Here is a 13,114-nt window from a genome sequence, read left to right as displayed (position 1 = left end):
ATTTCAATAGTTTGGGACTTAAACTTGATTTAGTTAACAACAATAAATGGCAGATTACATATTAGTCAGGGATGCAATATATGGTCCACATTGTACATAAAAACACGGCTGGAATCTTATATCTTTAGTGGACTAAACTCTGCATTTTAAACGACACATTCAAATGGAAAATTGTATATGAGCTTTTAGCTTATCTCACATTTTACAGGATAGTTGAAAGTTTCCTAGATAAATGTATATATAAATATTTGTATATATATATACAAAAGATATATTTCCTTCGTGCTACGTCTTCATGTTTTAACCCGCTTGTTGCGCTCACCGCAAATCGTTTGTTTCACATCCTGAATTTCAATGTGCTCGCGAGAAGAGTGTGTGTGAGTGTGTGTACGTCTGGGTGTGTGCTAAATGGTTGTTTCGGGTTTGAAGTACATACCCCGTCGGGCTGCTCTGCTTATGTGTGTGTGGGTTGCTCATGTGTGCGTACTCGAATACAAATTGTTTTGTCAATTTGCTGCTGCCTCTGGCGCTCATTCACTCACATAATTGAAACAATAAAATTTCGGCTTGAATAAAGTGTTAATTAGGCGTAAAGCTTCCACTTTTAATGCACTGTAGGCGAAGTTGAGATACGACGCGTTTATGGCCCCGCAAGATGCTCAGTTCGTAAAGTATCTGTGAGATACGAACAAGTATCTCAATCTCTTAGCTCTGTGGCTGCGTATGCAAAACTCTGTTCGGCTTTTAGTCCCACTGCGGCCATCAGTTAGCGAAACCAATAAAATAAGAATAACACGACTCGACCCGACTCGATTCGACTTGTTGTTCGCCCCTGTTGGACGCGGCTATCGAATCGCAATCCAAATCCATTCGTGCGCCATCTGTATAATCCACCCACCGACCATATGTTGCGCCAGTTCATTCAGCTCCGGTTTCTATATCCTTGCCAGTTCCAGTGCCTTACCGAACCTCGGGCTTGGGGGCGTCGCTGCATAAAAAATGCGTATCGCACGACTCGAAACTTACCCCCTGCGGATTATGATTATAACAATCCATTTATCATAATATTTATGTTGATGCGTTGTACTTTTTCTCAATGAAGGCTTCGCTTCTCAATGCCCCTGTCCAGGTTCTTTTGACTTTCGGCTTTTGACTGCGTGTCTTTTATTAATTTTATTTATGATGAGTCATTTGCACATTTATAATTTTAACCTTTACAGTTGAATTCATTCAAAACAAACCGCAGTTGAACATAAAAAACTCCATGGAGTCGCTCTCAATGCTTCTCGATTCACAATAATATCATTCACCAGATGTATTTACATGTATATTTGGTAATATATATGTAGATCAATCTGATATTTCGGAATAGAGTGCGGGGAGTACGCGAAATTTTATGACTTTATCAAGATGAACTTTGGAACTGATTAGTTTTTTGCCGGATGAATTATTACTAAATGATTTCAAACTGAACAGAGAAAGGAAAAGTTTTTCAATTTATTTTTGTATTGAGGTGACATAAGGAAAATCGATTCTCCAATCCCCAACTTTTAATTGATGCAAAACTTATTCAAAACACTTTAATTTACATACGATATATACTAGAAACTCTGCATCATTTAGGACACATACCTAAATTCCAGAAATTATGCCACATCAAGCCCACTCAGAAAGTTGCCTTTTAAAATGGAAAATTACATTAAATTAATTGCAGGCTCGTCAAATAAATTTTAAGCACTAATTATGCGTCAAGCCACGCGAAAGGTGCTCAAAATGAAAGCTTGTCCATGGGATATCTTTAAGGAGGAGCCTTAGATTGGGTTAGGCCTGAGCCATTGAAAAGGTCGCGCAATTAATTGTTACGACTTTATTATGGAGATAAGTGCGTCGAGATAGAGCGCCGTCTTGTGGACGAGATCCAGGCAAACAAAGGGTTCTAATTGGCAGGCCGCAGGATGTGGCCAGGCAGACGTCTCCGCCCAAGGGTTTCCCTTTCTCTTACTCGTTTTTTATCGCTCCCAACATGACTGTGAAAAAATCTGCTACGATTAGTTAAGCTCGGGAAAAGTGTGCTGGCGGCTGCCCAAAAGAAAAACTCATATTTTTTCATTTTTTACTTTTTTTTCATTTTTTCTCTGCTGTCGCGGGTTTATCTGCGAACTGATTTGTCATTATTTTAAAGCATAGCTTTTTTTCGAGAATTATGAAAAATTAATGTTTATGCTATACACCCGCAAAGACTTTTGACCAACTGACGTATTTTTCCCAATAAAAAGTAAGCTGTGAGAAATTGTGCGGCAAATGTTTGAGCTCAATTTTTATTTCTAATTGGAGTTGAGCAGAGACAGTGCGGGGCAGAGGAAAATTAGATGATATAAATTTGAATGGAATACGTTATAATAAACAGAAGTTTGAGCTGGAGGTTAAATGTTAGCCCGATATTTCATTGAAATAACGCTGAGTTTTTGTTCTCATAAATTGAAAATTTTTTATTGATGAGTTGACAGGGCGATTAAGAGTCTCACAAATCAATCATTACGAACTTGTGACAGGCAAACAAACTGTGGTGCTGCCATATGTACATTTCGTAGCTTGGTGGCAACACTGAGTGCTCACAAACGCTCTGATTGTCAAAATTTGACAAGCAGTTAAAATAGCCCACGTTAAGATCTAATGAACAGTTAAAATAAATAGGTAAAACTCAAACAATTTACAACTTAACTTCGAAAATATTGACAACCAAATATAAACAGAAATATATTCAAAAATATGATGAGCTTTGACAATAGATTAAGCTGACTGTTAAGAGAATCATCTTCAAAGCTTACATTTTCGAAAATCCATAAAAATAAATGCTATTCACATTCTATACATAACACGGAACAACTTTGGTTAAATAGCAAAATTAACTTTTTCTTTAAATTCAATTGCAATGCAAAACCATCATTGTGGTCCCACTGTGCGTCTCATTTGCCGCCAGCGAATTAGGAAAGCAATGAGAAAAAATAAACTTTGACTATAGAATTAAACCACGTCCAGTATCGATTTAATTTTATTTCCGCTCATTTAGCTAAAAGCCAAAAGAAAAAGGAAAATAAAAAAGGAATGAAAATATTTGTCCACGATTAAATTTTAAAAAAGCATTTTATGAAATGACTGCACACTGACACTGGCCTCGCCTTAGAAAATTTGAATACATTACGAGTGTGGGCGGCAAGTGCTGTTGGGGCTGTGCTGTGACTGCGGTGGTGGGTTTGGCCCGCTGAGCAAATAAAAGTGAGCAGCAGCAGTAACTGGAACCACATCCCCATTGACAATTCCATTGCCCATCAGCAACAGCCCCTGCTCCTAGTCCTGATGCCACTACTGTTCCTACTCCTGCTCCTGTGCCTGGCATGACAATGACACACAAAAGCCGCACACTTAATCGCCGCGGATCACATTCCGTAAAAAGCGCGACGATAAAAATTTTTTACGCTCTATTCTTGTGTACTTAGTGAAATGGAAGGCAGAGCCCGCCGCTGTGGGTTGCGTTGGTTTACTCACTTAGTTTGACCCGCTTGTCCACAATTTGAATGTCTCTGTCCACTTTCTTCAGCTGTTTTGTCGTAGTAGTGGTCGTAGCGGGCTAACCATCATCGTAAAGAAGAAAATCAAATCCGAAATTATTTTCAATTTGTACGCGATTTATTTTTATGTCTTTTTTCTCCTCTCGCCCAGTTTAAACGATTTGTAAACATTTGAATTGGATTTTCGGCCATAAAAATTGCTTGTTAGCAACGGCATTGTTGAGCGCTTTATCAAAATACCCGGTCTTCCCATTCTTAGCTACTTAAGTTGCTGGCATTAGTGGCTGGGAGTACACGAAGTACAGTCAAGTGCTCAAGTATGCGTACACCTATTTATAACCGCATATCAGACCGTTAATCGCATTACCCACACTCGATTGCATGCGAATACAATTGCAGTGCAGTGGGAAAGCGCTTCTATTCAATATCTTTCAGCAGCTGGAGCTGCACTAACTAGTAGTAATAAGTTCATAAATTATCGGATTTACATAAAACGACGCTTAGTTATCAATGAGCCACTGAACTACCGCAATTAGTGCAGGTAAGCGGGCAATCCAGGTGGGTAGCGGGCGCTGCATAGGCGCTTGCCTCAAGACAAATGACAGCGCAAAAACTGCCATAAATTACGTGTATCGCAGCCCCAGTCGCAGACACCGATTTAGACTTGTCTGGATTCATGCTGTAACGCTCCGCTGATTTGAATCGACTCAGCCCTCGAAAACTAATTAGTTTAAAGACTCATACCACACAAATGCGAGCGAAAATACAAGTGTGAATGCTTATGAACAGAACATGCAACACAAATGCTCGATTCACACGTGTCTGATAACTCGCCGAAGTTTTCGTAGAAGAAGAAGAAACAAACATTTCAGAAACATGTATTCAGTATGACTTTAGCTGAGCTTCAGCTCAAGCCAGGAATTGCTGTGTAATCAACATATTTCAAAGTCAATCGAGATCATCATTTGAGTTATATATTTTTGGCAGTTTCTGATTTAATTATGTATAAATTTATCATCTATGCAACATCTATGCAACATTGATTTGTTCTCATATTTTTTAGTCGAAGTTCAGTGATTTATTGTCAAAAATTTAATTTCCATTTAGTGTTCTAAATGTGATAAATGCAAACCAAAGCCAAAGGGCTGTAAACAGACAAACAAACGGAGTCAGCGTTGAAATATTTTACGGCGTTTAAAGAGCGTGAAAAGTCAACAAGGATAACAAGGACAAAAGCCGCACAAGTATGGGCTCGAACACATGCTCCTTTAGCCTGGCACAAAGGTCGCAGTCGTGTGCTCCGCGTGTGTGTGTGTGTGACCTGCGTGAGTGTGTGTGAGTAAGTGAGTCTGTGATTTAAATAAAACTAATGCTTGTGTGAAATGGATTTTCTGTTTGTCATCGACTGGCAATGAGGGGTGTGTGTGTGGTGTGTGGATTTCCCACTGCTTGATATTCAAATAGCGAACCACACACAAAAAAGGCTTCGTGGATTCCGTATTCAAATGCACACCAACAAACAGATTTCAAATCGCATACGCTTAGCACGTGAATCCTGGAGCGTAACTCGAATCCTTGAGACCGCCTTCCGTCGAGTCATGCATCATATCTCCGGCCAGGAGCAGGGGGCAGGGGCAGGGGCAGCGGGCAAGGGTAGGTAGTGTGCAGCGCGTGGATGACACGTGATTCCGTTGCTCGTAAATTTTGCGAGCACGAATTTTTAGTGCTTTGTAGTTTTAATTTGTGGCTTGTTGAAAATGTTAACAGAATTATTTATGCGATGAATGGCGCGATAAAAATTATGATACTGTAGCTACTAAAGAAAATAACACAAACTTTTGCAACGGATATTGCCAGAAAGGTAGTCAAGCACAGCACGTACTACCTGTGCGAGCGATAAGAATAAGTGTTTAAACAGAGAGCTCGAATTTGCAGCCACCCTGATATTTTAATAGACCTTTAACAGGAAAGCAGCAGCGGCAGCAGCCTCTGCAGCAGCAGCAGCAGTAGCAAAAAGTGTCACTCAACCAACCATTTCATTCATCTCCATGTCGAAGATTTAGGGGTGTGTGTGAGAGAGAGTGTCATGGCATCATCCATCATTTTGGACTTGACCTTTTTTTGGCTAAGCTTCTGTTTAGCGGGAGCATCTTTAATTTTGTACATATTTATCTGGGCGAGAGATGAGGTGCGTGCCACACATGCTGCAGCTACAGCTACAAGATACAAGATACAAATACATACGTTGCGACTTTTGAGTTATTTTGGGGCCTTGCTGACAGCCAAACGTCACTTGGCAGACAGCTCAGACAATGAGAGAGACGGAGATGGAATGTATTAGAGCGAGAGAGAGAGAGGGAGAGATAGAGCCAGAAAGAGAGAGATGCACTGTCAGACATTCGGCCAGACATGCCACCCCAAAAGCGAGGCTAAATCTGCACTGCAATGGCTCATTGTTGATGTGGCGTTGATTATATGGTTGTTGGTCCACCATGTCGAGGTTTCACTCTGGTCGCCGTGTTAAAAATGAATTTGTCATCTCTTAACTGTAAACTGTGTGACATGTTTGCGAAAATCGCCAGGCAGACCGTCGCCTAGTCAGCCCGTCAGCCCAGTCGGCAATCAACAGAAATCAGAAAACACAAAGTCCGACCAATACATCAACGTTGCCCTTTCGTTCGGTTCCAAGTCTGATTGATTTGCATCGGCACTCTTCCTCTTTTTTATTTAAACTGACATTTTTATTTCGACCGTCTTGTTATTGTTATTTCTCGTCTGCCTTTCTGCCAAACTGCAATAATTATGTCAGACGCATTTACCGATGTGATCGATGGGATAAAACCAATGCAGTTAACTTCCACATATAGAATCCTTATAAATAAAGTATGCGATTGATAAATAATTGCCATCTTAGCTTTTGTTTATTGGTGTAAAACTACTTGGACCTTTGTCAATGAAATTTATGAAAAGTACTTTTTTATAGTATTATTATAATCTATTTTATTTGAATTTTAATTATTCATTTAATAATCTGATAACATTTCAGCTAAATTCAATTAGAATTAGTAAAATCAAATCTAAATTGAAACCATATAAATTCCGATAAATGTAACTATGATATATTGATTTAATATGATATCATATTATCCTTTAAATATATCTATGATTTAAGATAAGTCTTGTGTAACTATCTGATCCACCGTTCAGTAAATGTGTATTAGATTTTCTAGCAGTTGTTGTATTTTATATGTCTACTAATTTTGCATACGTATGAATCGTTTCAGCTGCTAGTTTATATACCCATCAATAGCCCCGTAATTAAAGCAAGTGCACACACTGCAACAGATGCCCAAATAAATGCAACGTGTTGCATTTGAATTTTATGGATTATGATTTGTCATTGAATTGAGCCCCTGTTGTGCAAAAATAAACGAATAACTGGCATTTGAAAACACAGGTAGACATACAATTAAGCAGACAGCGAGTATGGAGTGTAATTACAACTATCCAGTTATTAATTGATATTCCTACATGAGCAGACACATAAATATTATAATAAGTGGGCCATTTATGAACCAGCAAAATAGTTCCAATTGGACTCACATTAGCCATAAACCGAACGCCCAGACAAATGCTGGCAATCACCTCCATGGTTACATGCTTCCGTGCTCTGTGTAATTGGAGAACGTTTAGCTCTAATTTTGAATGCCAATTGGCATCAAAATGGTATCCAGGTGGGTGGGTATCTGTACCTGTGAGTGGCCGCCGGGCTATGTGTGTTTGTAGACGCATCGTTCAGATCATTGGACAAATTGCCATTCGTATGATTGCGTTGATTTTGTTAAAGAGCGTGAAATTGATATGCAATTAAAATGATATTTTTCCACGTGAGTGGCTGGATTTATTATATAATAATTTCGGCAGCGATATTTATCGACGGCACGTCCCAAATGCAAATCGAAAATACAAATTAAAAAACAAAAAAATTATATATATATATAAATATATATGTATCAAATATACGCCGTTAGCAGCTGTCACCGATTAAACTCAATGTGCGTGAAATATTAATTTTTAAGCGCGAATTTTAAATACAGCAAAAATTCACAAATTGCAAAGCTTCGATTCATACAGCCGATTTAAAGCTGCTACTGAGGCGAGCAGGATTCTTGTATCCTGCTTAATTTGTGGTTGCAAGGACAACGTCTGCCAACAACAACAGCAACAACTGTGACTGCTGTGGTTAATGGCTTTTGAATGCAAATTCAATTTTATCGTACTGTTCACTTTTTAATAAGATTTGCCAGCCAAAAGGTGCACCGTGTTGGAAATGAAAATTAGTTGCAAGCGCAGCCTAAAAGAAAACCCCGAAAAGAAAAGCCAAGAAAAACCAGAATTCAAATACGCAGCGAGACACGCGACTGGCAACTGCAAAATATAAAAAAGCAAGAAAAAATGCTGTTTGTGGCGCCACAAGCAACCCAGCCAACTACCCCCCGCCCCGCCGATGCCACAACAGGCTGTAGCCAAAGGCGAAGCGGTGGTGGTTCGCACACACATACACAGAGACACACACACTTTTCGATATGGCCAGCACTTTTACCTTTCGTGCTTAGAGGGCACAACCTACAATCCAACAAATTGCGTTTTGTGCAAGAGTGGGTGGGAAACTGTCAGAATGAATGAGTAGACTGGTCACACCTACTGTCAGTCAGCTACGGGGCAGTAACTACAACAACAACGTAAAGAGCAACAACAATGGTATCATTTTGAACTGACCAAGGCGTTGCCATTGCTCTGCGTCTGCGTTCGCTTGGCTTTGCCTTTGAGTGTTGCCCGTGCAGAGCCCACAACAAAACAACTTTAAAGTTCACTTACATTTTAATATGTTCCTACACATCAGTTCAGATCGCTTTTTTCACTTACGCAAATGGTGTTTAAATATGTTTGAGCACTGGTTGTATATTTTAAATTGAATTAAGAAACTTTTTAATTTTTATGAAATATAATTAAAAGATTTAAATATTAATAAAAATATATTAGAAAAATTAAATGAATAAGAAATAAAAAATTTAAATTTCATTCATATCAGGATTTCAAGCCAGTAAATTTACAAAATAAACCTTTATTATGATTCTTTGATTAAAAAATTTAAAGGAAGTGGCTGACCTCAACATTAATATTTATAAAATATAAATGAAAAATGTTTATTTAGAATTTCTTGAAGTTAAAAACACCGTATCAAAGGTGTTTTCTATGTAATAAATACAGTAAATACAGCTGTGAGCAGTTCAAAAAGTATTTAACTATCAATAAAATCAATATTATTCTATTGCCTTTGATTTAATCGCCCTTTAATACAAAATGTAATAATATACACTTACGTTTCATTTGTGCCCTAATCGACTATAGTCCAGCTATCAAAGTTGCTAACTTCACCTGAAATTCGAACTCCATCCTTGGAATTTTCTTTACTATTTCCAGTGATCGATTTCTTGTATCTTTAAAGCTAATGAGCAATTCACTGTTACATCAGCTCGTAGATAGTAATAGGAAAATGCCAGTCATATTGGATGGGCTTTAGCCCAGCTGCAATAAATGTAAATACTCATATTTACTTATTATCTATTCGAATACTTGCTAATCACGCAGCTGCCGCCCTTTGCTGGCAAAAATATCTCGATTCATATATTTGACTGTTGCTCATGAAGCTGCATAAAGTTGGCTCTACGCCCAGTCAGAAATTATTACCAACCCAGACGCTATTATTTCCAAGCGCATGATTTTATTTTGCGAGGCACTCAAACTCCGTGGGGATTACTCCTTTGATATTTCGGTTGGGCGCTTGCTTCATTTTTGTGCAAATAATGTGCTGGCAGACAAGACACGATGGCTTCCTTAAGACTTCTTCGCTATTTAGTTGAAGTTGGTTTTTCTTAGCTATCGAAGCATAGAAAACTTCTCAATTACTTTAGCTTGCAAGTTGTTTAATATTTTGCTGATGTCGCTGACTCCGGAAGCGGCCCGGCTCGGCCTGGTCTCTGTGGCCATTTGCTTGACCGCTCGTTACGTGCTGCATGTGTTGCCCTATCAGCATCAACTACGGCGCTGCTCACATGCAGCATCAGTGGCAGCACAACTTGAAACTTCCGCTCTCAAGTTTGGGGTTAATTATTTTCCACTTTTGTGCTCAATTTCAAAATACTTACTTGTGAGCAGTAAGTAGTCACAAACTTCGCTTGAAGTATACAAAAAACTTTCTTATAAACTAAGACGGGGCTTAGTATAAACTGGCTCAACAAAATTGTAAATATATTGATTGAAGTTCTAAAACACTCTCTCAACTTTAAAAGAGTTAGTGCTTAGCAAACCTTTCGAGAACGAAATATAGTTTAAATCTACTAAATTCTAGCATAACAATCAAATTACTGATATAATTGTATTCATCGTTTTAAGGCTCTCTAATTATATTTTTGTTATGTTTCAAACGTATAGTTAGATAAGTATATTTAGATAACTCCAAGCCTTCAGTAGATATATTGTATGTATCAAGTCTTGTAAATATAAAAAACACTTAAACAAATAAAATCTACAATTGAAAAATTGAAAATATTTAAACCAAAACTAAACAAAACTTCTTCGGGTTGAACTACCACGGAGAACGTTGCTTTGAGCTATGTAGCATTTATTTGATCTGCAAGCCTTTCCCCTTGGGAAGTCTTTTGATGATAGATTCAAGCTTCGGTCTTTGTGTCTAATTCATATATTATATAACTGAAACATCTCTGAAACATCCTGCATATTCTGTATATATTTAAGAACACTTTTGTTAATTGTTTTATCTTTACAAAATAATAATTTATTAATGCTATATTCATATTCTTTCTTAAAAAATATTTATATATAATTTTTTCTTTTCTTTTTCAGGTGATAACTCCATAAGTAAGTAGAAATGGTTTCTTACCATTGCGCAACAACGAACCACAACATATTAAATTGGCTAGATAAGTACAACAAATTGCAATCGTTGGGGCTGACAATGTTCGAATGAGTTGGCTTATTCAAAATGAAACACAAATGAACAATATAAAAGCGAACTTATGCAGTTGGCCAAAGCAATGATGTCTGGAACCACAAACATATTTAAATGCTATTATAATACACGTTTTTATTTACGGTCGGGCTGAAGGTTATGTTGAAAGCCGCAAATGAAATAGCCAGCTATTTAAGCCGTTTCGCTTTGGCCATTTGAGTTTTCCATTGAGTTTTTGCCTGATATTTTGGCTGTTCACATTTTTTCTCAGCCTTGTTGTCGACTCTATTTGAATGGGCACGAAAACAAGCTGCAAAAGTAGAGATAAAAGCATTAAGAGTGAAATTATAAACATAATTACATTTTCTATTATTTTACTTATTTCTTTTACTTTTGGTAACTGCGGCTTTCCTTTCATATTTTGCCTGAATAAACTTATTTGCTCCAAAGCATATTCACATTTAGTATTCAGCGTTCAAAGTTAGTTTGGCTGCCATTTTGAATCGAGCCTCGATTCGTCTAGACGCTTGGCCTCTCCCTGAGGCTCTGACCAAAAAGTGAACCAATCAACCGTCAACCATTTTCGAGCAATTCGACGGAAACGACGCTTTTTCATGTTCGTGACCAAAGTTTAAGAGCGCTGCGGGCCTGGATAAAAAAATATATTTTACCTGAATTAAATTGAGTAACATAAAAACACGAAGCACAGTTTTTTGTGTATCGCAAAGATACACACACATAGTACATATATGCAGACTGTTCTGCCCTTTTTTGCGTTTTTTCGTTGTACTTTTATGCTCTTACCAAGCTGCTGAAGGTAAGAGAACTTTTTCATAAAGAATGTAGACAGCATATTTTTAGCAGCTGGACTTATTAACTTGCAAGCGTCAGTAATGGAACTTTTCAGAATGATTGCGAGGTATACGTGCAGCCCAGTTACAGCTTTCTTGAATATCCAAAATTTGTCAGTTGTAACTTGCAAATAAGAGAAATCGAAGCCCAACTTAACCAATTCTACCAGATTTGTCAATGATAAATACCTGACACGAATGAAGTTCGCCTTAACTAGATAAAGATCAATTATCTCAATATTTTGAACTTATGTTTGAAATATGTGTCAGGGCATTACGAATTCGATGTTATGACTTTAGCAATTCCTTCTTGATTCCGTAGTTGTTCTGTTTCGGTTTCTGTTGTTTGCTTAGCGTAAAAAATGTACAAAGAGAGAACAAAACTCAAATCGAAACACGCTACCAGTTTTGGTTGTTTTTGTATTTTTTTCAATGCCTGCCAAGTTGGCCCCACTTGTAATATCATTTGTCGACGTCTATTCCTGTGTGTGAGTGTGTGTGTCTGCGTGGATGTGGTGGTCACTTCGGTGCCCGGACGCATCGGTATTGGTAAAGTGGTTGCAAAGGAAATAATTACATGATTGAGGCACTCACACACACGTGTGTATACCCAATGACAACAACAACGGTCACCTTCTTGTTGTTGGTGGTGGTGGTGCAAGTTGTATTGGTGGTGCTGTTGCCAGCGTTGTTGTCTGATCGAACAGAACACGTTAGCTTGGCCAGCTCCAGCTCCAACTCCCGCTCGAGCTATGAGACCATTGCATGACGGGGTCGTGTGTAAACACATAGCTCTGTGTGTGTGTATGTGTGTGTGCTTACAAACGCCGGCTATGAAATGAATGGCGGCTTTGTATGCCGAGTTCTTGTTTTGTTGTACTTGCTTTTTGTTGTTGCTATTTCTTTTCTTTTTTCTTTGTTGTACATGTTGTTGTTGCCTTTTTTTTTGTATTTCATGCAAAACCCGCAACAATGACGGCGACGACGGCCCAGAGCAATTATTGTATCGCTTGCACGGTGCCAGCAGCAGCAGAGCAGCAGCAGACGCAGAAGCATATGTCCCTTTCGTTGACCTCTCTTATGCTCTGTAGCTCCTACCCTCAAGCCGCATTGGACGACATAGCTTTTACCTTATTGGCTAGCTCATGCGTTAAGGCAAGGGAAGTGCATAAATGCGATATAAAACATATTTCCGTTCCATATACGACAATGTATATAATATACTTATATATGTTTTACCCGAAAGATATAATATTTAACTACTTTATCTACACTTTTGCCCCGTGATAACTCTAATCACTAAAACATGAATATAAAAATATATCGTTAAAACTTGTCTTTATGATACCCATGCTATGCTATGCTATGCTAACTTTCGCAAGACTATTCCATTGTCATTATGAACTAATAATCAAAAGTCATACATTTTGAAAATAAACATCTATAATCTTAACCATATTATAGCAATCTTTCTTATTAAATTATTAACGGCAATTACTCCAAGGGGTACGTTCTACCTATCATCAGATTCACTTTTAGCTACCTTGTAAACTACAATTAGCTTGTCTAACTATGGCTAATAGTTCGTAAATAGTTGGCCAATATTTACATGCGGCTTGTGTTGTGGTCGTATTATGAAAATATTTGCTTACAAATTGCTC

General features: G+C 38.0%; 1 protein-coding gene and 1 long non-coding RNA gene across 7 annotated transcripts in view; one reads left to right on the top strand and one right to left on the bottom strand.

Moving 5' to 3' along the window:
* Positions 1 to 13,114, top strand: part of LOC111595676 (homeotic protein proboscipedia) — a 33,841-nt gene that overhangs the window by 3,040 nt on the left and 17,687 nt on the right. For 2 of the 4 annotated variants that reach the window (XM_023309539.2, XM_023309515.2), the window contains exon 2: positions 10,497 to 10,511. The exons of the other annotated variants lie outside the window; for them this stretch is intronic. In XM_023309539.2, the coding sequence (XP_023165307.2) occupies positions 10,497 to 10,511 (15 nt within the window). The remainder of the gene's footprint in view (positions 1 to 10,496; positions 10,512 to 13,114) is intronic. 4 annotated transcript variants of the gene reach the window in all.
* Positions 10,505 to 11,848, bottom strand: LOC111595749. 3 transcript variants are annotated; one of them, XR_002751213.2, is made up of 4 exons: positions 11,643 to 11,848; positions 11,407 to 11,577; positions 10,981 to 11,250; positions 10,507 to 10,912 (listed from the first exon to the last, which is right to left on the bottom strand). It is a non-coding gene; the product is annotated as an uncharacterized LOC111595749 (long non-coding RNA). The 3 variants fall into 3 exon arrangements; XR_002751212.2 differs by having other exon boundaries at positions 10,505 to 10,912; positions 10,981 to 11,577; XR_002751214.2 differs by having other exon boundaries at positions 10,506 to 10,912; positions 10,994 to 11,577.

Source organism: Drosophila hydei, unplaced genomic scaffold (genome assembly GCF_003285905.1).
Source record: "Drosophila hydei strain 15085-1641.00,03,60 unplaced genomic scaffold, DhydRS2 tig00000063-arrow-pilon, whole genome shotgun sequence".
NCBI lineage: Eukaryota > Metazoa > Arthropoda > Insecta > Diptera > Drosophilidae > Drosophila > Drosophila hydei.
Note: the sequence above shows the minus strand (reverse complement) of the source record. Positions and strands in the feature narration are given on the sequence as shown.